This window comes from Oryctolagus cuniculus, chromosome 9 (assembly GCF_051225735.1).
Source record: "Oryctolagus cuniculus isolate XC-2025 breed Fujian yellow rabbit chromosome 9, ASM5122573v1, whole genome shotgun sequence".
Classification (NCBI taxonomy): Eukaryota; Metazoa; Chordata; class Mammalia; order Lagomorpha; family Leporidae; genus Oryctolagus; species Oryctolagus cuniculus.
Window position 1 is genome coordinate 75,766,417 of NC_142875.1, and position 27,239 is coordinate 75,793,655.

At 35.7% G+C, this 27,239-nt stretch overlaps 1 protein-coding gene across 9 annotated transcripts in view; it reads left to right on the plus strand.

Moving 5' to 3' along the window:
- TRPC4 (transient receptor potential cation channel subfamily C member 4) overlaps positions 1–26,787 on the plus strand; it is a 250,697-nt gene extending 223,910 nt beyond the window's left edge. For 4 of the 9 annotated variants that reach the window (XM_051831769.3, XM_051831767.3, XM_070048963.2 and 1 more), the window contains 5 exons: positions 4,851–5,046; positions 8,470–8,679; positions 20,982–21,023; positions 21,378–21,467; positions 22,935–23,982. In XM_051831769.3, coding sequence (XP_051687729.3) covers positions 4,851–5,046; positions 8,470–8,679; positions 20,982–21,023; positions 21,378–21,467; positions 22,935–23,657 — 1,261 coding nt within the window. In that variant the 3' untranslated portion in view covers positions 23,658–23,982. Of the gene's footprint in view, positions 1–4,850; positions 5,047–8,469; positions 8,680–20,981; positions 21,024–21,377; positions 21,468–22,934 lie in introns of all 9 variants that reach the window. The other 5 variants (XM_002721088.6, XM_089303689.1, XM_002721087.6 and 2 more) reach the window with 3 other exon arrangements.
- The last annotated feature ends 452 nt before the right edge of the window (positions 26,788–27,239 follow it).

A 27,239-nucleotide genomic window follows, 5' to 3' on the forward strand; every position in this document is an offset into this window, starting at 1 on the left:
ATCAAGAAAATGGAATATAAATCTGCAAGTAACAGTTTATTTTTACTTAAAAATATTAAAAATAAAACATTGCTATTAATCTCTAGTGTTGTTAAGGATAATGCACTAGACATCAGTTCATTGTCCCTGGAAGACTCTGTTTCTGTGTAATGGACATCAATCATTGTGCAGTGTCCTAAAGGCTCCTGCTCCACATCTGATTTTTGTACTCTTGTTGGTCATCAATTTTCTTTCTGTAATTCTGTGTCTTCCATAAATTTTAGGTTATATTCATTTTCAAGATCTTATTCCATATCAGGCTTAAAAGCCACGATAATTCATGTGCAGTCCCTAACATGGTGACTATTATATCATTTCATCAAGAAAGTAGCCACTCTTCTTATCCTTATCACTGTTGTTAATAGTGGAGTATTTTATATCACCTGTATCACAAGGTTCCTTCTCTAACACTCTTTCCACTTGGTACAAAGCATGCAGGAACTTTGATTCTCTATTTCCATTAGCTACCATTTTTATTTCTCCCCTTCCTTTTATCCAATCAATTCCAAAAAGATGTCTATAAAAAGATATCTTTTCAATTCTTACTCTTTCTTCATTCCAGTGCCAGCTGGCTTGTGCTTCCATTACTGCACTAAAACCACTTTAGTCAATATTCTCTAGCGCCTACTTATCACTACTGCTTATGGGCACTTAATGTATCTGCTTAATTTGGCCCTGTTTAACACTTCTTTTTTGTGAATGTGTTTTACTTTAACTTCCATTCTATTTTGCCCATTATACTTGTTTATCTAACCTTTCTCACTTTTTTCTGATAATTATATTTTAAATATAGTATTTAAATACTGGCTTGCCCTAGCATACTAACCTCAGACCTATTTAACCATATTCCTATGAAAACTTATCTGTCCTCATGGATCTAACCCTATGTGTCTAAGAGATGACGTCCATGTTCATGTCACTAGCACAGCTCTCTATCCCCAAGTTGTACAGTTACAGGCACCTCTCTGTACATGTCTCCTAGTAACTTTAACTCAAACAGAACTCATCAGTCTCTGGAAACTTACTCTTCCTTCTCAATTCCCTTTCTTAATCAGTGTTATCATAATCTACCCAGTGACTTAAATCAAAATCTGTGCTTCCCCCATCCCTTCCACAGGTGAGTGGTCAATGGCTATCTATACCTGATCTTTATTATCTTGGCATTGTCTTTTCTTGATCATTACTCAGACCTAAATCCAACACACACACACACACACACACACACACACACGATGCCCTTGGGGTCTCACAATCTTCCTAGGCCCTCCATCCTATTCCTGAATGATCCAGGGATAGGGAAGTTTTTTCTGCAAAGGTCATTAAAATATTTATAATGTCAATCACAGGCCATACAAAATTAACAATTGAAAAATTAAACTGCTAAGGATGCAATGAATTTTGAGTCCCACCTGTGGTTGTCTTTGGTAAGGCCAGACAAAATGGTTTTGTGGGTCTTATGTGGCCCATATGCCAGACATTCCCCACTCCTGTCTCTAAATCAACATCTAAGGCTCCTTGTTCAATGTATTCAAACAGCTTCCCATTCCTTGCTGGATACAGCCACATTGCTTAGACTGACACTCTAGATCCTTTAATCATCTGCCCTTAATCTCCATTTCCAGTCTCATAGTTTGCAATTCCTCAATGACACTTTCTCTCAGCACTTTTTAATGGGTTTAAATTCCCAAACATGTCGTTTTTCCCTTGTTCAGGAATGCACGTGTTCTGTCTTCCCACTTGGCAGTATTTTATTTCTTTTCTCCAAATCCTACCTCAACTATGACTTTTCCAGAATGCCCTGTGTGACTCTGATCTCCAGGTGGGCACAAAATGTGATTCAGGCGATTTTGTGTCTCACTGTGCTTCTCCCTTCCCCTACAAGTGGAAGCTTCTTTCTGCTCTTTTCATATTTTCAGGTTGTTTCCTCATTAACATATGAAGAACAACATGTGACTAAAAGATACGAATACTTAGTCACTGAAATTATTCTATTTATAAAGTTAAGGTTGCAATCCTTGGTGAGGGGCTCTCCTATAAAAAGAAGGGCCCTGCCACTGTGGCAGTTATTTTCTCATTAAGCAAATCTTTTCCATGTGTATTGGAGCTGTATTCCTAATTGCTGGAACTGGCCAATTAGCATCATATTTTATTCATTTTAATATTTATTCATGGTTATAAACTAACATAAAATATTCAGACAGGCCTTGTATTCATGTTTGCTCATCATGTTACTCCCATGGGGGAGAGGAAAATCTCAACTGTGGAGTACATTACCTTCTAACTTGTTCAGTTTCTCCAGTTGTGAATATTTAACCAAAAGCTTAGCTAATGTGAAGGCACAGTAGTGGAAAAATATCTTCAAAAAGCAACACACAAAATGTAAATCCTTAAGAAGGCAAAACTTCTTCCCATTGAAACGATCAGGATTTAGTCTTCAACATAGGTTTTGTGCCAAATATTTCCTAATGAAGTCGTGACACTGTCTTAGTAATACAATCCACAGAACAAGGAAGATATTAGTCACATAAAGGTATTCTGAGAAGTAAGGTAATTAATGATGCCTGAATGTACGGGAAAAATTGCTTTCCATACATTTGGGGGTACTAATGATGAAAAACATTTCTAGAGGCAATGGCTTTCAAATGATAACCTATATTGCCTTTGCAAAAATCCATGTAAGAAATTATGATTCTTACAGAAATACCTTAACATCAAGGACTCAATTCATCTAAGCACTCAATATATTTTAGTTGCAGAGAATAATTCTGCAAATCTTACCAATGATTCATTTCACAGAAAAAAAAAGGTAAATAAAAGAAAGAACACAATCTATAGATATTCACAGAATGTCTCTTATTGTAATTTCCCCTTTCAAATTCAAATTTTAGTCACTAAATACTTTGCCAAAAGGCTTGCTAACATTTCCTTAAAATCATCTCTTATTTAGTTAGAAGCAAGTAAGTACTGTTCAACTATAGCAAACCACTTATTCTGCATCACTGTTATATTTGAGCATTTCAAAAAGCCACTGCTATGGGATTTATGTGGTAATATTTTATATAATCTATTATATAACTTATACTGTTTAAAATGTTATTGTTTCTAAACTGCTATTCATGTCAGGGGAAAACTAACTGAATTATATTTGTATATTCACAGTGAGATACACACTATTTAGAAAGAAAGAACACAATAATTTCACATTAAATTTCAAAGGGCATTATTGTTAATTTTAGAAGTTGTCTTTAAGTTATTAAAAATAAAGAATTTAGGGCAAATGCCAAATTTACTTTTTCCTGAGAATTTTTCAAAGAGTAATTTCCAGTGACTCTTGTCTCAGACTAGTGATTTGGACTTAATTCTAACTCTGTTGGGATCTGACATCTGGGATGTCCTTCAGGAATAAGTTATTACCACCATCCACAGTTCACGATACCTTGATGTGGAAAACACAACCTGACTGCAATTGATCAAATCAGGAGTAATTGATTTTACTACATTATAATAACCCTTTCCATCATTTAACAGTTTTAGAAAGTTAATGTGAGGGGCTTTCAGAAAGTTGATGGAAATTTCATATTATGAAAAAAAATTATGCATGGGTTTCAAAAAGTTTGCAGCAAACTGACATTTAATAAATTTTTAATCATAAATGATTAAATTTTATATGCTACAACTAGTTGTTTAATTAAAACATGAAACTATTGACTTTTTTAAAGAAAGTAATAAATTTGGGAAAATTAAGTCTTAAATGCTAATTCAGGCATATTTAGCTAGATTCTTCTGGTTGGATTCTGGACTAGAATCATGCTCAGTTCTTTGATCCTCTAAGATCCTTGATCTTCACAAAAGCAGACCGCAATGCCAAACCTAGCTGCAGGGAAAACAGGAGTGGACATAGTGTTAGGACATGGAAGTTTTGCTGTGTGCATCAGCATGGATATGATTCTGTTACTCCATGTGTGTTCATTATCTATTTTCTACTGCTTAGTTTGTACAGTCTCAAATCATTGGCTTCCTTACTTCCAATCTCCCTAGCTTTATATCACAACCTTGTCATCACAACCCCTCCTGGAAACTACTTCAATTTCTTGCTATTTCTAAAGTAAAGTTTCTTAGAAAGGAAACCTGAACATTTTCACTTTTTACCTTTTGCCTCACATGACCTAAGCTTTAGGATATATCATTAATTAACTACCACTCAGTCCCCTAGGATAAACATCAATAAATTTTCTATTGAAAGAAGCAGATGATAAAAATTTTAGGCTTGGTGATATATGTACCTTGATGCAACTACCTACTTTAGCCATTGCCTCTACTGCAAAGAAAACAGACAACAACACAAATGAGTGAAAGTGATTTGATAGAATTTCATTTACGACATTAAAATTAAAATTTAATTTTCAAGTGTCACAAAATATCACTTTTTTAATTTTTCCCAACCACTTGAGAAAACAAAATCCATTCTTAATTTCATGGCTTGCAGAAACTGGATTTGGTCCTTTTCTGCAATCCACTGCCCTTGGTTACTAACTGTAGCTCTCAAAGATATAGGAAACTTAAGTACACCTAGAAAAATCAAGTACATTGTTTATGCTAGTTTGATAAAAATGCCATTTAATTATTTTTACCAAATTTGATTTTATAATTATCCTTAAAGGTTTTTCATACTGTTAATATGTATTTTTAAGTGATCTACTATACATAACATACATAAACTATACATACATAGTTTCAAATTCTAATGTTTTATCTTATTGTATAATGGCTCTATTGAAATCAATAATAGTGTCCTTTTATCTCCATTCCAGGTTATTTGAGACACTTCAATCCCTGTTTTGGTCAATATTTGGGCTCATCAATTTATATGTGACCAATGTTAAAGCCCAGCATGAATTCACTGAGTTTGTTGGTGCCACCATGTTTGGGACATACAATGTCATCTCTCTAGTTGTCTTACTCAACATGTTAATAGCTATGATGAATAATTCTTACCAACTTATTGCTGTAAGTTGACTAACTTTATTTTAATTCAGTATTTCACCTGGAATATTCAGTTCCTAGCTCTACTCCATCTTGTTATTATAGGAAATAAAATCTATACATAGTTACCTGTTTTACAATAAGAATTATGTGTATATAATTAATTTGAAATTTTAGAGCAGTATCAACACCATATATAGTTATATACAGTATTATTATAGTTATGCCATTTTATATCTGATTATAAAATAAGCTAAATATCTTGCCATGATGTCATTGGCTGTAACAAGAAGAAAGAGATGTGTGACTCATAAACAGGCAGCTCTGTTGATGCAGTACCCATTGGGTTTGACGTCATCTCTGCCCATTTAACATACCAGCTCAATATAAGCAAACTTGGGTCAACTTGACAAGATACAAAAAAAATAGCTAATAGAGAAATCTGACAAGGGAAAAAAACCAGAATTTTCAGTTTCTTAAAGCTTACAAAAACGATGTAGCAGTAACCTTGAATTCTGAAGAAAAATACACCGTATGTATCTAAGTTGAAATCTGGAAATCAAAACACTTAGCTGAATGTTTTTATTCATTCAACCAATATTTATTGAGTAACAACACAACAATGGACAAGAAAGACAAAGCCCTTTATCCACTTGAAGTGATACATTTGTATGATCAGTAAGTATAGCAACAAAGCAAATTTCATAAGGGAATGAAATATATTTCTTGGGACCTTCATATCTACACCTTAGACAAATGACATATAAGCATATTAATAGATTGTCCATTTTCTCCATAAACTGCTGATTTTATATTTTATATTTGAGACTTTGGGGGTTACTTTTTTTTTCAAGAAGTACTCTAAATTTTACTTAAACTATCTTTATGGGGGCAAATTTTTATTTTAAAGTAATGTCATTGATTTTTAAAAACAAACTGCCTGAAACTTGAGAATAGATTACTTTTATTTAACTGATTGACAGACTAAAGTATTTCCAATCCATAATAGTTCCTCTGGATAAGCCTTGCTCCTATGAGTTGAACTTTGATATATAGAGCTTCATTTAAGCATCTTAAAATCTGAGAATTTTACAAATGGCTTCTGTATATTTGTTCCAAAATTTGAGTTTCTCTAGCCAACATATTGCCAAAATGCAATCCACTTTCCACAACATTTATAATATAAAAAAGATTAGAAATCCTACAATTATCAAGCTACAGAGAAGCTGCCAATAATTTGGATTCCATGAAACATTAAACATCCCAGTTTCATCAAGAAGAGAACATTATTGAAGAATACTATAACATTTTATATTGTTTCTTTGTGGAGGGTATTTTTCTAGGTAACTGTGTTATAGATATGAGAATCATCTTCAAATCGTCATTTTTGTTTAGCATAGACTCTAAAACTTGAGAAGAGAACAGGCATTGAGAATGGCGATACACTCCCCAGCATCCTGTGCATGAAGCTCCACTGGGACACGGGCAGGCCATACATTTGACTTTCACCTATCCAATAACAGCAGAATCTAGACTGAGGGTTTTCTCTTTTCATCCCGCTATCCTGAGCTCAATGTCATCCAGTAAAGCAAGAAGAATAAGGAATTTTAAACAATTAATAGACAAAATCAATCATATAGGACATAAACAAAGTCAGTTCTCATTCATTTGTTCATTGACAAAATATTATTGTGCACCTAGCACAGTTTCTTAAAGCTTCACACATCAGTTTAAGGATAAGAATAAAAATGTCCCTGCACTCATGAACAAAACAATATAGTATGGAGAAAATATCAATAAATAATTTCAATACAGAGAATAGATATTGAAAATATCGTGAAAGCATAAAAGAGAGACCTTTGATTTGAATCAGAAAGAGGAGACAATCATGGATTAATGGGGGAGTCACAGCATGCTTTCTAGGAGACACAATGCTTAGCTACATTTAACATGTTGACTTGGGGATGGAAGGTGGATAATGAAATGTAGGTTTAGTCATCATCAGTTTATAATTTTTCATCTCCAGATCTTATAATATACACTATTAGTGATGCTGTCAGAGTCTGGACCCATGAACAAAGGAATCATCTACTTAGAGCAATTACATAATATAATTAAATCAAGGTAACCCATAATTTGTGAGTATCTCAGAATCAGTCATTAGCTGCTCTTGGGCCAACATTTTGTCTAATTGACTGTCTTTGTCTCCTCTTGGGTAATTCTGTTGAGTTCTGCTCTCTGTGAGACTGCAGCAAATACACACCTTTTTCTCCTAATGCAGTACAGTTGACCAGAAGCTATAAGCTTATCTAGAAAGAAAAGAGAGTATAAGAGGGAGAGACAAGGAAGGAGAGGTGGGGAGAGAAAAGGAGAGGGAGTCTACATCTTTGCTTGTTTGTTTCTATCTGTGGGCAATCATAAACCAAACATTTGCTCAGCAACAATGAAGGCCATGCATTTTCCAGGTATGATGTTTCTTGTTCAGTGCATAATCTGTCTAGTATCTAAACCAAAATCCACATTGTGCAGAGTAGAAATGTATGCAGAACAAATGAACTCATTAGCATATAGCAGTTCAGACATACTAGGATGACGCAAACTCATGATCATTCTACTCCAGAATCTGAGTTCTTTTTTAATTATTAATAATTAGCTATTTTGAGTTTTAGATGCCATATACACAGTTTCTACATCCTCTTATTTGCCAGATTTTCGGCTTAAATCAGATTTATGGCCAATTTAGGGAGAGACTGGCTGCTCTTTATCTGATCAAACAAATGTTCCAAAGTTTCCCCAGAGTTTAAAAAAGTAGAGTAACAAATGATGGAAAAATAGCTTCAGACTGTGGGCAACCAGTAACCATATGCCTATCTGATTACATTTGGACAAGGTTTTGTCTAGGTCCAATGCTGCGTTACAGAGGCCCTATTGTATATTTGTTAGAGAAACTTCTCTGAATTCCTGCCTGCAACTTGAAAGTGGGTAAAATTACTCACATGACAACACATTCCCGTAAGACTTTTCCTGGCAACGTGTCTGTGAAGGTAGCATCTACCTACACAAAGTATGAGGCCTGGGGTAAGACCTAACATCCTGTTTCTGGCTGGAATCTTATGAAGCCGAGTGAACATGTACTTATAGTCCTAGAAATATAGATTCATCTTAAAGTCATAATTGATCACTGCAGTCTTATTAATGTGGAAGTTTTATAGATATCTGTTTAACTGAAGAGAGAAGGATGAGAAGTGACATGAAAACTGACTTTACCAGGGAAGGCCACCAACTAAAGTGTGAGGACGACTGTGTCCAGGAGTTGGGTGTGATTTTAAAAGCAATTTAATTAATGTTCCAAGAACCACTCAAAGTCAGGTTATAGGTGCTCTGTGAGATTTATCTCACCTTATTAATTAAGAAACCTGTCAGCAGTTGTCATGTTCTTCTATTCAGGACCATGCAGATATAGAATGGAAATTTGCTCGAACAAAGCTTTGGATGAGTTACTTTGAAGAAGGAGGTACTCTGCCTACTCCCTTCAATGTCATCCCAAGTCCCAAGTCCCTCTGGTACCTGATCAAGTGGATATGGACACATCTGTGCAAGAAAAAGATGAGAAGAAAACCAGAGAGTTTTGGAACAATAGGGGTAAGAACACAGCATGTTAGTATTACTCTTATTTTCCTTTATTGTGTATCTGAGCATATTTGTGTTCTGTATTGAACACTTTTAGATTTTTTTTTCTTACTGAGTGTCATAAACATTTATTGCATATCTACCATGGATATGGTATGGTCTGAGTAATGAGGATTTTTTTTTTTTTTTACAAACCCACTGCCTAACAGCCAGACTTCACACAGCAGGACACACCCCATCCCCTGGTCCCACTAATCACCAGCACTCTATTTTTTTCTACCCTAACTTCTGACTTTTTTCAGAATTGTAGCAGCAGGTAATTTTTGTCATTTCATACTTTTTGTTCCTCCCTCTGGAATGTGAGCGCTGGCAAGAAGAGGGCATCTGTTTTGATCGCTTCATATTCCTAGGTCCTTGCATAGAGTGTGTTATGCTTCTTAAAAATTCTCAGTTAAATGATCAAATGAATTTTATAACTTAAATGTGCCATGCCAGCTGTCAACTGTTATTTCCAAATATGATTAATACCCAACATGTTGCTTCTACTTCTTATCATATTATATGCCAAGAAGTTATGTTCTTAAGCTATTAGGAATGCTCAGAGCCATGCTCTTGGCATACTGGAAGATTATAATTATTTTGGAAATTTCTTTTATATTGGAAATTTAAGAGTTCAAGCACTTCCAACAGAAAATGCAGCCAAACCATTGGCATGGGATAAAGTATTTTCCACTCAATGCTCACATTGTCTGCTAGTTTTCAAAATCCACATAGCAATGCTTTAGGGATTAACACACTAACTTTCATTGGTCACTTTGACTTCTCAAAAATTGTCTTGAGAATATTTAAATGTCTTTATATTAGAATAAGTCATATCACATGTTACATCAAACTAAAAATAGCATTAATTTGTTTTTAGCTGTTTTTAACATAGTCTTGATTGCTAGTTATGCCCTATGTGATCCTTCTCACTCAATGACTTCATCACCTACCAGGCATTGTTATGAGCACCCAAAAGGGCTTCCGCCTACTGTGAGTCCATTGATTTTCCTGTCATCTCAGTAAGAATTCAAACTATAAAGAGAAATGGACTGGAAGCACATTTTGCACACAGAGAGGTGTTAGCAGTGACAGTCATTCTTTCCTGTAAACTTACCCATGAACTCTAGGGACTACATTTTGGAATATATTTGATTTTATCAACTGATGGCTTTCCTTATACTAATTTATGGACTGTGTCCTTGGCCTTAGAAAGCAGTAAAATTGCTTCAAGTGTTTTATTTGTCTGTTAAGGGATGTTAAATGCAAAAAAATTTAAATGGTTATAGAATAAGTGTAATGAACAGAATAAACTTTATTATATTTAATAAGTAATCGTTGCCTGTGTCCCATGTGCCAGTAATTGAGCCAGAAATTGGAGAGTAGAAGAAAAAACAAAGGCCTTATTTCCATCCATGAGGACTCATTCAATGTAGGAGACACAGAATTCAGAACATATTGCTATAACACATGATACACATTTAATAATGTAATTTAGTTATATGTAAAATGTTATGAGAAATAATTAATATTTTCTTTGAAAGGTTTCAGGGGAACCAGCTCTAACTCACTCTCTTCCAGATCAAAGCACACTTCTCTTTGTCTCATCCTTAAATTAGTAAGAAATTTTAAAATCTACCCTGGGAAAGATATTTTTGATTAATACCATCTTAATATGGTACCTCTGATAAGAGTATTTGTATGTACAAAGATCTGAGCCCAAAAGTAGGAAGGAAGTGCCTACTTACCAAAGAAGTGTGTCTTTCATATTTTAATTTCAGGTAATAGGAAAAGGCAACTTGGATTTTTAAAATGTCTTGATACTTATAACCAGAAATTTGGCTCCTTTAAGATTTCCATCCATGTCACTGTCCACTCTGCCTGTCAAAAAAAAAAAAAAAAAAAAAAGGTTTCCATCCATGTTGCTAATTAAAAGAATGGAGAACCTCTCCATGAAATTGATTCCAAACCTCTCAATTTTGAATCATTATTAGAAACATGTGACCATCATTTAGATGCAGAGAGTCAGATTGTTCTTTCTATTAAAGAAATGATGCACACTTTTCAGATGGAGAAAGTCAGTGGCATAAGTTAAAGAGCTTTCTTTTTATATACTGTGTGTCTCAATAAAATGAATTTCTTTTTATGTCTCTATCCCTAAGTTTGAATGTCTGGCTCCAAGCTGATATTTAATATCATTCAAAATTAATTATGACTACAAATCATTTCTTTACTTCATATGTAAATTTTACTGATCTTTGACAATGGGTATTTTGATGCTTTGGCAATTTATGCCACATTAAATCAATATCCTGAGTCATGTCTCTCTTTTCTCACCTCTTCCCACTTTCTACCTGTGTATTCTTCTTCTCCAAGCTAGGGCCTTGAGGAAGCAACAGCCTACTCAAGTTCAACACCACCTAAATCTACTCTTTCTCAGGACTGAGTTTCCAGATAGAGAAAAATGTAATATTTTGGTTTTCATACTTTTAGTTGAGTTTTATACAGTTTTATTATTGGAGCTAAATAATGCCTAGCATTCACAGAGAAACTCTTGCCTATGAAAAATATAAACAAATGAAAAGTAAACAAGATGATTATAATACTAGTAAAGGAGTTAAAAGAGAAAATAATGTCAAAAAGTAATTGATTTTGCTGTGAATTCATTTCAAGTTAGTTACTCTTCCTGATAATGCATTGAGTAGACACAGGAAGACAAGGAGACACATATGATATTCATTAATGAAAAGGTGATATTGAAGTTCCAATAACAGTCACTTTGAAAAACCAAAACATGGTTTAGAACATAGTGTTACAGTGACCAGTTGTGGTGCAACAGGTTAAACAACCATTGGCAATACTGGCAGCCCATATTGGAGTGCCAGTTAGAGTCCTGGTGTTCTGTTTTCAATACAGCTCCCTGTTATAAACCCATGTTGGAGACAGGGTTGGAGTCCTGGCTCCTGGCTTCATCCTGGCCCAGTCAGGGCTATTGAATTCATTGGCGGAGTGAGGCAGCAGATGGAAGGTCTCTCTCTCCCTCCTTCCTGCCCCTGTCACTCTGCCTTTCAGATAAATAAGTATCTTAAAAAGAATATATGTATATATATAGAGAGAGAGAGCGAGCGAGCTCCATTACACTCCAAAGAGAGCTCAGAAATAATTTAACTCACCCATTTCTTTTGAAAGAGAACTACTCGCCCAGTGTCTGAGGGTCCCTCAGGGACAAAACTGTTGGTGGGGTAATTGGGGGAAGGAGATTTTTATTTCTGAATCCAATGAGCTTTCCATTGTTCTCTCTTGTTTCCCTGAAAAGACTGATGAATATGCAACAATGCCTTCCATATTGTATTTTCATCTGATTTTTCTCTACAGCTTTTGCAGCTTCTATCATTTCCTTAAGCTGTCTCTTCATTCCTATATTCCAAAGCTCCTTGTTTTACAGGCTTGTGTACCTTCTGCTTTTATCTGTAACTTGCTTATGTTTATGCTGCATTATTGAGTAGAAAATTGAAGCTCAACTGGAGATTATCACGTTCCTTGACGTGTTCTTTTGAAATTTCCCATTTGTGCTTGACTCACTAACACTTGTCACCCAGCAGCTGCCTGAATGCCATGCTGGGCTAATTCCATTCACATTCCCAGGAAGAACCTGAGACCCATGTCCATCAGGGATGCTGCATAGGCCATTTTCTAGGAGCCCATTGGTAAACTCTTCTTTCCATTTCATCTCTACAAGTATGACTTCCTGGTAATATTGATACCACCAACCCTGAAAACTCACTAACTTTTAGGATTTTGTTTTTAACTTTGGATCCCTTAATTTGATTGGAAGTTCTGGATAAATTAATCTTTCACTTGACTGCCTTATGGAGGAAGCAGAAATGAAGCAGAAATGCTTTATTATTGAGCAAAAAAATATTACGCTAGGAAGCAAACCTGTTATTGAGAGAAGACTTGAAAATTTCATCAAAAGGGCAGCCTACTGAGAGCATAGCAACCAAATGAGTAACATGCACTGGATTATGATTTCTTTGTTATTACTTTTTGTTAAATTTTTTGTTTGCTTCTATTTTATCTGTACATATTCTTTTCCCTGTTAAAACACTGGTTCTCAAACTTTAGAGTGTATTAGAATAATCAGGAATCTCCATTTTAACAAGTTCCTGTTTGGAGCTTTGATTAGAAATGCCTATCAAAGGATGCAATGAGGCTTGTGTTGTGATGGAGCATTTTAAGCCACCAGTTGGGAAGCTTGGGAAGCCAACCTCACATATGGGAGTTGCTGGTTTGAGTCCTAGCTACTCTGCTTCTGATCCAACTCCTTGCTAACACTCCTGGGAAACAGTGGATGGTGGCTCAAGTGCTCAAGTTCTTGTGACCCACAAGGGATGACCTGATGGAGTTCTTGACACCAGCAGTTTCAACCATTTGGGAAATGAACCAATGGATGGAAGATCTCTCTGTTCCACCTTGTATTTTAAATAAGTAAATAAATTTACTGAACCATAAAATAACTCTAAGATTTTTCATAAAATTATAGAAACATTTCTTTTTAACCTTGTTAGTTTTATTTTTTCCACTTTCTAGTTTCCTCTCAGGTGCTTAGTATAAGGTATACATGAAATATTATCTTTGGCAAGATCAGTAAGTATCACTCAGCTGTAGGCTGCACGGGGAATATTCATTCCATACCAATTACATGGTTATGTCACTGCAAGAGAATTAGAAACTGCTGGTGCCACTAATCATCCATGCAGGAAGAAACCTAATAGTATCTGCCTGTGGGAACTCATTTTTAGCGGTAATTTGTCAAAATGTATACTGCTTCAATCTTAATGATTCTCAATAGGCCCAACTACAGTTCTTACAGATATGAATATGACAGTACAGGAGTTTTCATCCGTGTCTGTCTCTAGATCCCTAAGTGACTTCTAGAAGATTTGCTGGCAGAGCCTTTTGGTTACACTTTCTTTCCCAAGGAGGAATGGAGAGGAATTAATTACTTGATATCTCTGGTGTCTCAAGAAGCAAAGTCCCAAATGTTTGGTTTGACAATCTGACACTCAGGAAGTTTACAGGACTCATTTTTATATGCTCAGAAGGTTTGTATTTAAATAACAACACATTGAAGAAAGTGTGTTTATGGAGAACAATATGTAGCTCCATCTGTAGTGGAGCCATGCCTCAATTTTTAGAAAAAAAAAAAAAGATTCCTATCTGCATAGGTCTCTTGTCTTTTTACCTTTTTAAAAGAACACAGCAAGACACATCCCTTAAGGGATTCACTGAGCACAGTAAAGACAAAAGGGCATAATTCATGGGCTGAAAATCAGTAATAGATCAAAACCAGAGTGGAAATGAGAGAAAACAGTGCTGAAAATTGACTGCATGGAACTTGCTATGAGCAGTGAGCCTGGCATTCCACATAGTGGACCTGGAAGGAACCAGCAGTGCAGAGTCAGAAAACATCATGACCGATTCCCCAGTCTCTCTTTCCTGCTGCAAACTCCTCACTGCTCTAAAGCATCCTGACACTGTATGGAAACGTAGAGTGTCCATGCAGCAGCATAGGTTTCTTAGTAGTTGAACCTTCCCTTAGCATTTGTTCTGTGATACACATTCCATTGTCTTGCCCAGACAGATCAGGTGGAAGCTGCCAATAGTGTTATGCTAATGCTGATGTTAATGCTACACACAGGTAGGCCCTCAGCACATTCCTTGAAAGCCATCCTGCCAAGGAACATTCCACACACAGTCTAGTGACTTCCTATGTAATTTACAAAGAGAAGTGCCAACTTAAAGTGAACTTCTTATAAGTGTCTTTTCTAGGCATCCAGCTAAAGAAGGAAGGTGTTTGACCATTGTGGTCCATTTTATCCTGCCATAAACACAACTGACAGCCAATCTATTTTTTTTTTTCCTTTAAAGCTGCAAAATACAAGTATCCTAACTTCTCAGCAACATTGTGAACATGAGATCACTATTCAGAAACTCTCTTCTACTATACTGTAATTCTACTTAGGTTATTATTTATTAAAGTAGAGAACCTGAACAATACTGATTACATTACCAGCCATAGTCTGACATGTGAATGGTTTAAATGTTTTAGAAAACTATCCCTTACTCACTGATATGCTTGAATGAAATGTGCCATTTATGTTATTTTTTAAAGATTCATTTATTTATTTGAAAGGCAGAGATACAGAAAGGCAGAAACTGAGAGACTAGAGAGAGAGAGAGAAAGAGAGAGAGAATCTTCCATCCTCTGGTTCACTCCCCAAATGTCTGCCATGGCCAGGGCTGGGCCAGGCTGAAGCCAGAAAGCAGTGGCTTCCTCAGGGTCTCCCATGCAGGTGCAGGGGCCCAAGCACTTGGGCCATCTTCTGTTGCTTGCCAAGGCATTTTATCAGGGAGTTGGATCAGAAGTGGGGCATCTGGGACTTGAACAAGTGCCCATTTGGGTGCCAGCACTGTAAGCAGTGGCCTTACCCGCTGCGCCCACAGCGCCGGCCTCTATTTGTGTTATTTTTATAAACATAAATTAAGCAATTCTCCTATTCTTGCCTGTCTAGTAATAATAAATATGTAATGCTTTTTATTATGGTAATAAAATCCCTTTCAAATTCTGTTTATTTTCACCTGATGAAAAGATCACAGACATTTCAAATGTCATTGACAGTTATTTTATATAGTATGTAAAGATGTCACTGATTTTCAAAAATTATTGTTATGTTTATTGCAAGTAGTATATGTTTTTGGGTTGTGTCCTTCCCCATCTCCAGAAAAAATAATAACTTAAGGACAAATGAACATCCTTACCCCTTGGGCCTCAGAACATGATCTTTTGGAAACAGGACCAGTGTAGATGCCATTAGTTAAGACAAGTTCAAACTAGAGTAGAGGCCTTTTAAGAATGTCGGCATGTGACGACACAGAGATAAAATAAAATCATGTGAAATGGAGGCAGAGATTTCTAAATGACTCAGCTGCAGACTAAGAAGCACCGAGGATTAACAGTCACCACCAGAAATTAGGAAACGTCTTACCTACCTGATGTCCATGGAAGTTAAACTTTCATCACATGCCACAGCACTACTCGCAAAATCAGATGCCTAGTAACCCCTGAATTCACTGCCAAGTAAGAGCCTGTATTAAGGATCCATGCTAACAACTTAATCCATATAATCTTGGCAGCAGCAAACCTTGAAACTGTACTTCAGGAAGCCCCATTACATGTCTTTCCCCTTCAAGCCCCAGCAGCGTTGCTCACCCTGTTCTGATCTTCTAAAATGCCTGTACATCCTGCCTGTCCAAATCCTACAAAGATTCTGCCTGTCCAACCTAAAACCCTGTTTCCTGTTTGAAAGCTGTTTTTGATTCTTTCCTTATCCATTATCTGTACTCAAATAACGACCTTATAGTCCTCCTCATGTTTTAATCTGCATTTTGCCTTCTTCTGTAGTCATTCATGTTCTTGGCATTCTTCCTTGTAGACTAAATGCTATTTATGGGCAAAAGTCTGTTATACTCACTTCTGGTTCCTTACAGCCCACTGTCATGAATATGTAGTCACTTAATAAAGATGCCTTCGATTGATCCTAAAAGCTAAAAGCCATGATAGAGAAACTCATACAGGAACATCTGCAGAGGTCATTGCAAAACTTCAGTGCTATCCAGAGACATTCAACACACGTTTAAGCTCCTCCAAAAGATGATTGGCTACAGAGTTCATATTATATCTATCCCCTTACTTTATTATTTGTGTGAAAATCACCTACTTTTAAACTTTTGTAAGGCCAAGGAGAAAGACATCCAATTATTTATCTGAGAGATAGGCTCTCCACAAACATGAAATGCCATGAGAATCGCACAGAGACAATTACACTTCATTGCATTCTTCTACTTCTTCAACAGTAATCCTGATGCATGCCAGACTATGCAGTTTGGAATCTAAGAATATTTCTTAATATATATTTTAACATTTTATTGCAAACACAGAGATACAAAGAGTGAGAGTGACAGAGAGTAACAGAGACCTTCTACGAGCTGGTTCACTGCTCAAATACCTGTAGTACCCAGGACTGCACCAGGTTGACTCCAGGAAGCTTGGAACTCCATTCAAATCTCCCACATGAGTGGCATGGGTTCAAATATTTTAAGTATCATCTGCTGCCTCCCAGGGTGTGCATTAGCAGGAAGCTGGAATAAGGAGTGGGACAGAGACTCTAACCCAAGCTCTCCTAAGTGGTGTCCTATCCACTGCATCAAATGCTCATTCCTAAGAACGTTTTTTAAAATATTTTTATACAGAGCTTGCATTGTAGTGTAGCAAGTGAAGTTGCCATCTACAATGCTGGCATCACATATGGGCACTTGCTTGAGTCCCAGCTGCTTAATCTAATTACTTGTTAATGGCCTGAAAAAAACACAGAAGATGGCTCAAATGCTTGGGCCCTTACACACATGTGGGAGACCTGGATGAAGCCCCTTGCTCCTGGCTTCTGGCTTCTCCATGACTCAGCCCTGGCTGTTGCAGCCATCTGGGGAGTGAACCAGCAGATGGAGATTCTCTCTCTCTCTCTCTTCCCTCCGCCCCCCATAACTGTGACTTTCAAATAAATAAATAAATCCTTTTGTAAAAAGAAGGAAGGAAGGAAGGAAGGAAGGAAGGAAGGAAGGAAGGAAGGAAGAAAGGAAGGAAGGAAGGCAAAAGAAAGTTATGTGGTTGGATTTTGACCTAGCAGTGAAGCCTCCAGTTAGGATGCTGAGCTCCGTGTTGGGTTGTCTGTCTTCAGTATCTGGACGTGGCTCCTCACTTCAGCTTCCTGTTGATAAATACTGTATGAGGCAGCAGTGATGGCTCAGGTAGTTGGGTCCTTGCCCACATGGGAGACCAGATTGTATTCCCAGTTTCTGGCTTCCACTGCCCTGCAGTAGGAGTTGTGGGCTTTGGGCAGTAAATCAGCACTCTCCCTCTCTTTCTCAAATATGTAATATATAAAATATGCTAAATTGTATTACTAATAGGAAAGGAGGAAAGGGGAATGGATGGGGACTAACATTAGTGGTAGATGCCTTCAATCTCTAATCTCATTTAGTCTTCAAAATTACCCAATGAGTTTATCTACATCTTCAAAATTAAAACAAAAATGGGAAAGGTGCAAGGCCTCAAAGAACTCCCCATCCTGGCACAGTAACCTTTAAGCCCAGGTGTACAACCTAAATCCATATTCTTAACATTTCAGTGTAATACCTCCCAGAAAACAGGAAACTGAAAGCAGAATTCATAGTGGTAATGGTCACTAAAACTTGAATCTGGTCTGTGGTGGCAACAGGAGAAGGGAAGACTGAATAGATGATGGTTATATGAGCTTCATAGCTTAGTGGCCATTATTTGGCGACTGTGCATTGCAAACATTGTGGGTTTGATATTCAGAAGATGGTTAATATTATCCACTCCTATTTTCATAGCCAGTATGTTAAAGCTCAATTTCATAATATAATCTCACAAGACTGAATATAGTCTATAGTATTAACATTGTCAGTAGACTAAATTATAACAAGTTAAAGAACTTAATTGGTTTTGTTTTCAATTCTAGATTGAATAGCACTTGTTCCACAAATTAGTGTTGCAATGAATCAAAGAAAGTTAGTTATATAGATGAAAAGGACTAAAGGAATCATAAACAAAAGTAAAAATAAAATTAGTCATTTCAAATTATTTTCCTTGTAAACTGGGGACCAGGAAGCAGAACAATAAAAAAATAGCTAGGTTAACACCAGGTTACTTCAGAATACCCTTTTTTTTTTAAAAGATTTATTTATTTATTTGAAAGTGAGAGTTACACAGAGAGAGACCGAGAAGCAGAGAGGGAAAGAGAGAGGTCTTCCATCCACTGGTTCACTCCCCAGTTGGCCTCAAGGTTGGAGCTGTGTCGATCTGGAGCTAGGAGCTTCCTCTGGGTCTTCCATGTGCCTGCAGGAACCCAAGCACTTGGACCATCTTCCACTGCTTTCCCAGGCCACAGCAGAGAGCTGGATCTGAAGTGGAGCCGCCAGGTCTTGAACAGATGCCCATATGGGATGCCAGCACTGCAGGCGGCGGCTTAACCCACTGTGCAACAGCACCGGCTCCAGAATACTGGCCCCAGAATACTCTTTTGGTGTAAGGATTAAGGTACAGGGAACTGAATTATCATGTGAACTGTGGCTGTCCTGTTATGGAATTTGGCTGTTATCCCTCATAATCTGACTCATTTGAAGATCAGATAAATAACCCCATTTCAGCAAGGTGATAAAGAAATTTAGCATTAGTTACTCCATTTTGGTTTTTAACTTAGTCTTTTTGAGTCTAATGCAGGAACTTAGTTCAAACAATGGCCTCCTTCATTTTTTACTTAAAACTATGTAGGAATGGAAAATAATTCACTGACGAAAACAACTAACTGTATTATTATTCTGTGGAAATTGAATAACTCCTGAAAGTTATCATAACTTTCTATGTTCTCTCTTTGTAACACAATGTTTTGATTTTTAAAAATGCTTTTCTATGAAAATTAATCATGGAATTATTATTTAAAAATCTAGTCTGTTATCTCTTTATATTTGTAAAATTTTTAACTTTGTATTAGAGTAAGGTTTTACTAAAGGAAAGAAAGATTATACCCATTTTATACTAAAATGTGTTACAGTATATTTTACTTAGAACTCATCATTCTGTGATTCTGTCATCCTTAATTTTTGTTTAGGGTCAAGGAAACTGAAATCTTAACTTCATACTGCTCTTTGTTGAAAATGCTTCATCAGAATTTTAAAGGATTCTGGAAAATGTGAAATGCTATAGAACACCAAAACAATAATAATACACTAGACTAAAATTCCTTTCTATATTGAATTCAGTTTCTATCTACTTAAATCATGGAAATCAGATCTGCATAATATTCAAAATGAGAGTGTTATAGACACTGATGTACAAGTTGCCTTAGTCCTTTTGTTCATTTTAATTGTAGGAGATCTGGAAGGACTGTGTTTCCTCCTGGAAGTGTTTTTATGTTGGCTTTCAGCACAGCAGTGTCTCAAAAGGAATCGGACACCTCCATCTGGTGGTGCAGTCGTAAAATTTCAATGGTCTATTTTCATGAAGTATTCTAATATTGTGTTGGTTTCAACTTTCTAGTTTTTACATTATGTTAATCATACTGAAAATGTATTTCTCATATAAAAGTGAATAATAAAATAAATAATTTATAAGTTTTATGAAGCTGAATTTAAGCATTATCTTATCCATCCCTACACCTCATTACCAATCATAAAACACAAATCAGCTCTTATGCCAGAGGAAATAATAGAATTTTCCCTATCTCTCTAAAAGAAAAGATTTCTTTCAAATCGTTTGATTTTTGAATAATATTATGTCAAAGTGATAGAAGCATAACTCTTCAAGATTCTATTTTATAAAACTACATTTAAGTATTTAGTAAGGGATAAGACCAAAAACCTTTTTAAGACTCGATTTGTGTTATCTGTTTTTCTTTCTTATATTTTCTACTCTAATTCCCTTGTTATAGAATCACTTTTTCCTTAAGATATTGTGCCAGTTTTCTTTCTTAAGAATCAATACTGTTGTTTATTCAATATGCACAAATTTGGGATTATGGTAGCTTTTTCTAATATTTTTAGAATATTTATATAATTTTCAATTTATCATTTCAGCATCATTGCTTTTTTACTCAATTTATAATGAACTTTCTTCTGCTATTAAACATCCCTTCCACCCCATATTCCAAATTCACTGCTCTGTGCTATCTTCACCTCTGCTCTCAAAACCTTCTGATTTCCTCACAATGGTGGCTGGGATTCACATTTGTTACAAAAAGTGATAAGCTAGTGAATGTGATGCTTGAACACAATCTTTGGCTTATTTGTTTATTTTTTTATAACTCAACCATGTGATTAAACAGGAATCTCCTCTTAATGTTTGGTATTTCTTTTATTTGATATGTCCCATCCCTGTCTCTTACCATCATTTCAAATGGTTTTGAGCATGTGTCAATTGTGATTAGCTAATTCTCTACCATCCTTTATCTAATACTTGTGTCATAATTATCTTACTCTATGTTTTAAATGTTCTACAGGACATGTATTTGTACTTGATTCTTTCTGTTCATTCTTTCTTTTGATTCTAGTGAAGTATCCATTGCTCACTCTCAGATAGAAGTCTCACTTTAGGGGAATGAAAATAGAAATATACCAGTATAACCAAAAGGGAAATTTTCCTCTCATTTCAGAGGAGAGCTGCTGATAATTTGAGGCGACATCACCAATATCAAGTAAGTTATGCTTGTATTATTTTCTTGAAATTTACATTAAAATAAACCAGACCCCTCTTTTCTTTTTTTTAAACTTTTATTTAATAAATATAAATTTCCAAAGTACAGCTTTTGGATTACAGTGGCTTTTTCCCCCCATAACCTTCCTCCCACCCACAACCATCCCATCTCCCGCTCCCTCTCCCATCCCATTCACATCAAGATTCATTTTCAATTATCTTTATATACAGAAGATCAATTTATCATATATTAAGTAAAGATTTCAACAGTTTGCACCCTCTTTTCAAAACTGACTCAAGAGCAACATCATATTTACTCACTGAATATCAATACTGTTGTTCTAAAATGCCTCAGGAAGTTATGAGGAACCTGGTGAAGCGATACGTTGCTGCAATGATTAGAGACGCTAAAACTGAAGAAGGCCTCACTGAAGAAAACTTCAAGGTAATCATTTTTATTTTCTCCGTAAGAGACAGATTCTGCAGAATACATGACCAGACACAGCACATTTAAAATCAGAGCTAGAAACTCAGCCATGTGTTCTAGCAAGCCTGTGTACCTCCTGATTTTTAAATTTAAAATGTCCCTATTGAATTGTAAAAAAAAAAAAAAATTAAATAAATAAAAAGTGAGTGGTAATAGTTCTTCTCAAAATAAATTGTTTTGAAATATACTTAATCCAAAATGTCAAGGAGACTTACTGAGAGGCAAAGAAAATCCTATTGCCTCATGGCATAAGTTCATTCTGACTTGCTGATCCCAGTAACGTTCTACTGAGTGAGCCTTCGTTTTTGAAATTTCAGCCCAATTTCTATATCTGAAACATTTAATAACCAACACACTAGCAAGAAAAAAAATCCCTCTGTGTGCTCTGCATCTCTTTGATAGCTAGGAATTTAAGGTATGAGTTTAATTGTAACTTGTAAACTTAGTTTTTTCATTTGAAGATTTTCTAAAAATAATTCTACCAGAAAAAATAACTAAAATATATAGCATACATTTGAAAATTTGTATAAGATAATTTGACCTTGCTGCATGACTGTTAGTGATTTTGGAAGAATGATTCAAGACAATAAATGCTGGCAAAACAACAAAAATATTTTTAAAAAGCATGATAGGAGATCTTTACAGAGAAAGCCATAGGTTTGATAAACATAATGAAGATAGGGAGCCAGATAATAGATAAATTGCAATATTAAAAGCACAATTTGAAAAATCCAAATGTTCTTGGCAGCCACAAATTCGGATTTTGAAGTTTAAATGACTTGCATTGCTTTGGAAGGTAGGTTGGAGTCAGGAGGCCACCAAGAAGGCCACCATCAGGTTAGGACTGACAACTTAGCTATCCAAAAAAGATAAAGGACAAGGATGGATCTAAGAAATGCTGCTGACCTGAGCACTTTCTAGGATTCAGAGCATGGCCCAGACATAGGAGTAAAGTCTCCTCCTGGATGGTAAGCCGTGGGGAGGAAGGGGGGAGCAGCTGCCAGTTCTCAGAAGAGTAGATTCTACTCTTTTGGATATCCCTTTGGAAAGAAAAGTGTGCCAATCTTAAACATCTTATGAAGTACACCCCTGAGAGAGCATGAGCTGACTTAACAGTATACTGTAGAGAAGAAATAATTTGAAACTGTAGTCCCAGAGAAACCCAACATGTGCAACTACGCAGTGATGGAAAAGAGAACTACTCCTCTTTCTTGCTACCTCGACCTTAGAAAGTTTCTCCTTACAAAAGAATCCAATAGGGAGATTAGTAAACTGGGGATTCTACAATAGAACCCAAGAACAGTAGATTCCTAATTCTTACAAAGGAGTGAGAATATTTCAGACCCACGTGTGAAATGAGAAAATGATGTTTCCTAATAGTTCTTTTGGTTGTCACAACCTAATTGTTCTTTAAATTTCACTTAGGAACTAAAACAAGACATTTCTAGTTTCCGCTTTGAAGTTCTGGGATTACTAAGAGGAAGCAAACTTTCCACAATACAATCGGCAAATGCCGCGAAGGAGGCTTCTAACTCAGCTGACTCAGATGAAAAGAGTGATAACGAAGGTAATAGCAAAGACAAGAAAAAGAATTTCAGCCTTTTCGATTTAACCACCCTGATTCATCCAAGATCAGCAGCAATTGCCTCTGAACGACATAACATAAGCAATGGCTCTGCCCTGGTGGTGCAGGAACCACCGAGGGAGAAGCAGAGAAAAGTGAATTTTGTGACCGATATCAAAAACTTCGGGTTATTTCATAGACGGTCAAAGCAAAACGCTGCTGAGCAAAACGCAAACCAAATCTTCTCTGTTTCAGAAGAAGTTGCTCGTCAACAGGCTGCAGGACCACTTGAGAGAAATATTCAACTGGAATCCCGAGGATTAGTGTCACGGGGTGATCTGAACATTCCTGGTCTCAGTGAACAGTGTGTGTTAGTAGACCATAGAGAAAGGAACACGGACTCACTGGGTTTACAGGTAGGCAAGAGAACGTGTTCATTCGAGTCAGACAAGGTGGTGGTGGAGGACACTGTTCCCATTATACCAAAGGAGAAGCACTCAAAGGAAGAGGATTCTAGCATAGACTATGACTTAAACCTCACCGACACAGTCACCCATGAAGATTACGTGACAACGAGATTGTGATACTTGAAGGAGGAAGTGTTTACCATACCTATACATATTTCCTATAGTGCTCGGGGTGTGGGGGGAAATGTTTAAAATTAAACTAGCAAATGCTAACTTACACTTTATAGCATTTATCAACTGTGGCATATTAACCTGTACCATGTTTAAATAAGGCAAAAGCAATCAAGAGTCCTTCTGTTTTGTAGCCTGCTTTTGCTTTCACAATTTGTTTTACAATTGTTTTTGTTAATAAATAAATGCACCTTGTATTCTTGTACTGTTGCAATAACCCACAGAAAATTTTTAGCTATCTTTTACAATTAAAACAAGTGCAATTTACTCCATGTGGTAGTTGACTCCTATAATAGATATTTTTATATGCGAAAAACAATTTAGCCAAAATATTAGAGCTTTTCATAATTGGGGGGTGTCTCTAGGGGTGATTACACTTCACCCAGTCCTACAGATTCATTTTAAAATATAAATATTGCTGAATTGTAAGAACATGTAAGTAATTATAGTAAAATTGAAACAAACAAGACTTCTTATCATAGAGTCAGAACCAATCCTCTCTTAAAATAGAAGTCCCATATACTTTGTAGACTTTTAGATTGTTCCAGTATTTATTACCAGTAAGTAAAAGATTTGTTTTAATAAAATTAGATGACTGACTATTTTTAAGGGCATTTTGTCAGGAAAAAAAAAAAAGGTTGGTTCTTCAGTTAAAAAAAAAATTACCTGATTCAGGTTAACTATCATGAGCATAATATGAACCTTTATGAATAACTGAATTTCAAAAAGGTGGCAAAATCTCTCAGTGACATAAAAGAATAAGTTAGACTCATTTAAGTACCTTAAACAAAGCAAGTTGTTTTCAAACCTACAGTAGTCAACTGACAAAGAGTTCATTCTCACAATTCAACTGTAAGCACAGTTGAATTTTGACATTCCCAATCATACAATGTTGATGTTAACTCAAGAGTAGAAAAACCTAGTAGTTCCTTTTTTTTACCCTTACCAACTGGTCTATCTTTTTGAAAATTAAAAACACTCAAAAATCATTACTCATTTTTTTACTATAAAGAAAAGATTGTAATTTTCCCTGTAGTGCTAAATCCTTAGTACCTCTGTCTTCTATTATTTGCAGGGTAATTTAGCTTGTGTTACATTCTTCACTGAACTACCATAAGGAAAGTATTTATATCTGATACAAAAATGATTCTGGCAACTTTTTTAATTTTTAATTTTTTTGTCTATTTCAGCAATTATAGAGCATTTCCCCACCATATGCTAATGTATTTATTTCAGATCAGTAGAAAAATGTTGCATTATTTTTACTTCAAAAGTTGCCTCTATGGGCTGGAGAAATTGTATGATTTAGCATTGACCAAAATTGTGAAATGTTATGAAACTCAGTTTCAGATTATCACACACCCAAACTATAAATTAAATAACAATGCTGGTAATTATTCTTTATGCTACCCATACAGGTATTAGCATCTGTGTACTGCTTCTAGAAACCCTTTGAAGCAATTTCTGTTGTTCAACTCATTTTACAGGTGAGAGAACTGGGAAAAGCACAAACCTGACTAAGGTAGCGCAGCCAGTGATGGAATTGTTTTGTGATGTGTGCTTCGGGGCTGTGCCTTTAAACATGGCGTTTTCTCCCTCCTGAATGAATCCAGGACAAGCAAAGCAATATGTGCTTAGATGGGGGTTACTGTTGCCACTTCTGAAATCCTGTGCTTTGAGAAGGACTGAGTTTGGTACGCTCTATTAAGTGAGTGTCCCTTCTTACAAAGTGGCACAAGTGTACAAAATTAAAGATGTGTTGTTGTATTTGATTTTTAGACTCAGTTACATCATAGAAGTTAGTAGATAAAAAAAAAATATTCTGTATGGGATCTCAGATTTCAACATGGAATATTAGATTTTAATTTTTAGGGAAACAAGAGGCACTGTTTACTCATAAATCTGATTCTGCCTCAGGATTTTATGATCTGGCTGCATAGGTTTGGAGGCACAAAGGCATCTGAATTGAAACTGCTTGAAACACATCTCCATCTCAGTAAACACATTAGGACTCAGTAAACAAACACAGGGGCTATTGAAACACCCAAGGTTACTAAATCGGGCATATAGTGGTAGTATGGGAAGTGTGGACTGGTTCTTAATGTTTGAGATACTTTCCATTAGTACCTTTTTGCCTCTGTGTATATGTGTATGTTTTCCAAAGAAAGACACTATACATACATTTCCAGGATCTAATTTCAAGTTTCCTCTATTCCTTTAACCAACACTACTAATGAAAGCAACAAAAAAATATTTTCCTAGTAACTCATTTATGTCAAGGATTACATGGTGATAATAAAGTGATTTATTTGGAGCTGCCAACACCCTGCTTTTTTCACTATACTGGAAAGGATTCTATCAGTCCTCAGATGTCACTGACAAGTGCATTTGTAAGTATGAAAAAATGTTGGATATTGTTAGTACCAGATGTCCTAAAATTGAACATTATTATAAATATGTAGTGATATTATGTATATAGTGAAGGTATTAATGAAGATAAACAGTAGAGATAGTGTAAGAAACAACAGAATTGCAAGCAAAGTGATGATGTTTCTTTGAAATTAAATGAGTGATCTGCAGTTTCTTTATATCACTATTCAAATTTCTATCCATATAAATTCCAGCACACCAAACAAAAGTTTTTAATTATTTTCTTTATGTACAAATAATGTTTCTTGTTTTCCGTGCCTCATAATCTTTTAAAAAATGATCTCTTTTCCTTTTTTTTTTTTTGCCTAAGTTGGGTGGAAGAGTGTCTTGGTAATTCAGTTCAACTTTAATGGATTGGAAAGTAAATTCACAATACTTCATGCATCACAGGTTTGTTGTGGAAGCCCTATTTACGAGAAAGTATGCTATGAAAAGATACTGTGCCATTTGTGATAAATGTTTTACTTAAAATTTCTGTGTAAAAATTATATTAACAGCAGAGAAACTGGTTATGTAAAAAATTATTTTTCAAAGTGATAGTGATTCTCAAAATGTATGCTTCACAAGCTGAGTATTTGTATATTAATTTTTCTTAAAATAGGCATTTTATTTAATCTCAACAATTAAAATATCGTAAAAAAATGTACTCCTTTTCTTGCCTTGACATGGATAGCAACTTGTCATACATTAGTGATCAAACATACAAATGCAAACAATAAACTTTCTTGGTTAATTCTAAGATGTAATGAAAGAAATCGATGAAAAGTCCAGGGTAGTAAACTTACCATGCTATTCCCAAAGAAACAAAGTCAACATTCCAGCAAATGGGTAGTAATTGTTTAACAGTGTAGTCTTCTTACATAACCTGATAACCCTTACTAATTCTTGGACTGAATTGAATGAATGAATGGTCAGTCCCAGGGCTTTTGCTGAAGAACAGCCACTGCGTGTGGAAATCTGTCCCTCCTTAGTCGCCATGCATTGTTTTCACAATTGTCTTCCATATTCTGTATAGAAAGCTACCAGACTTGATCAGCATCCTCAAAAATAAGCCTGATAAAGCATTTGCTGTGTCTCTCTCAATATGTAGGGACCACA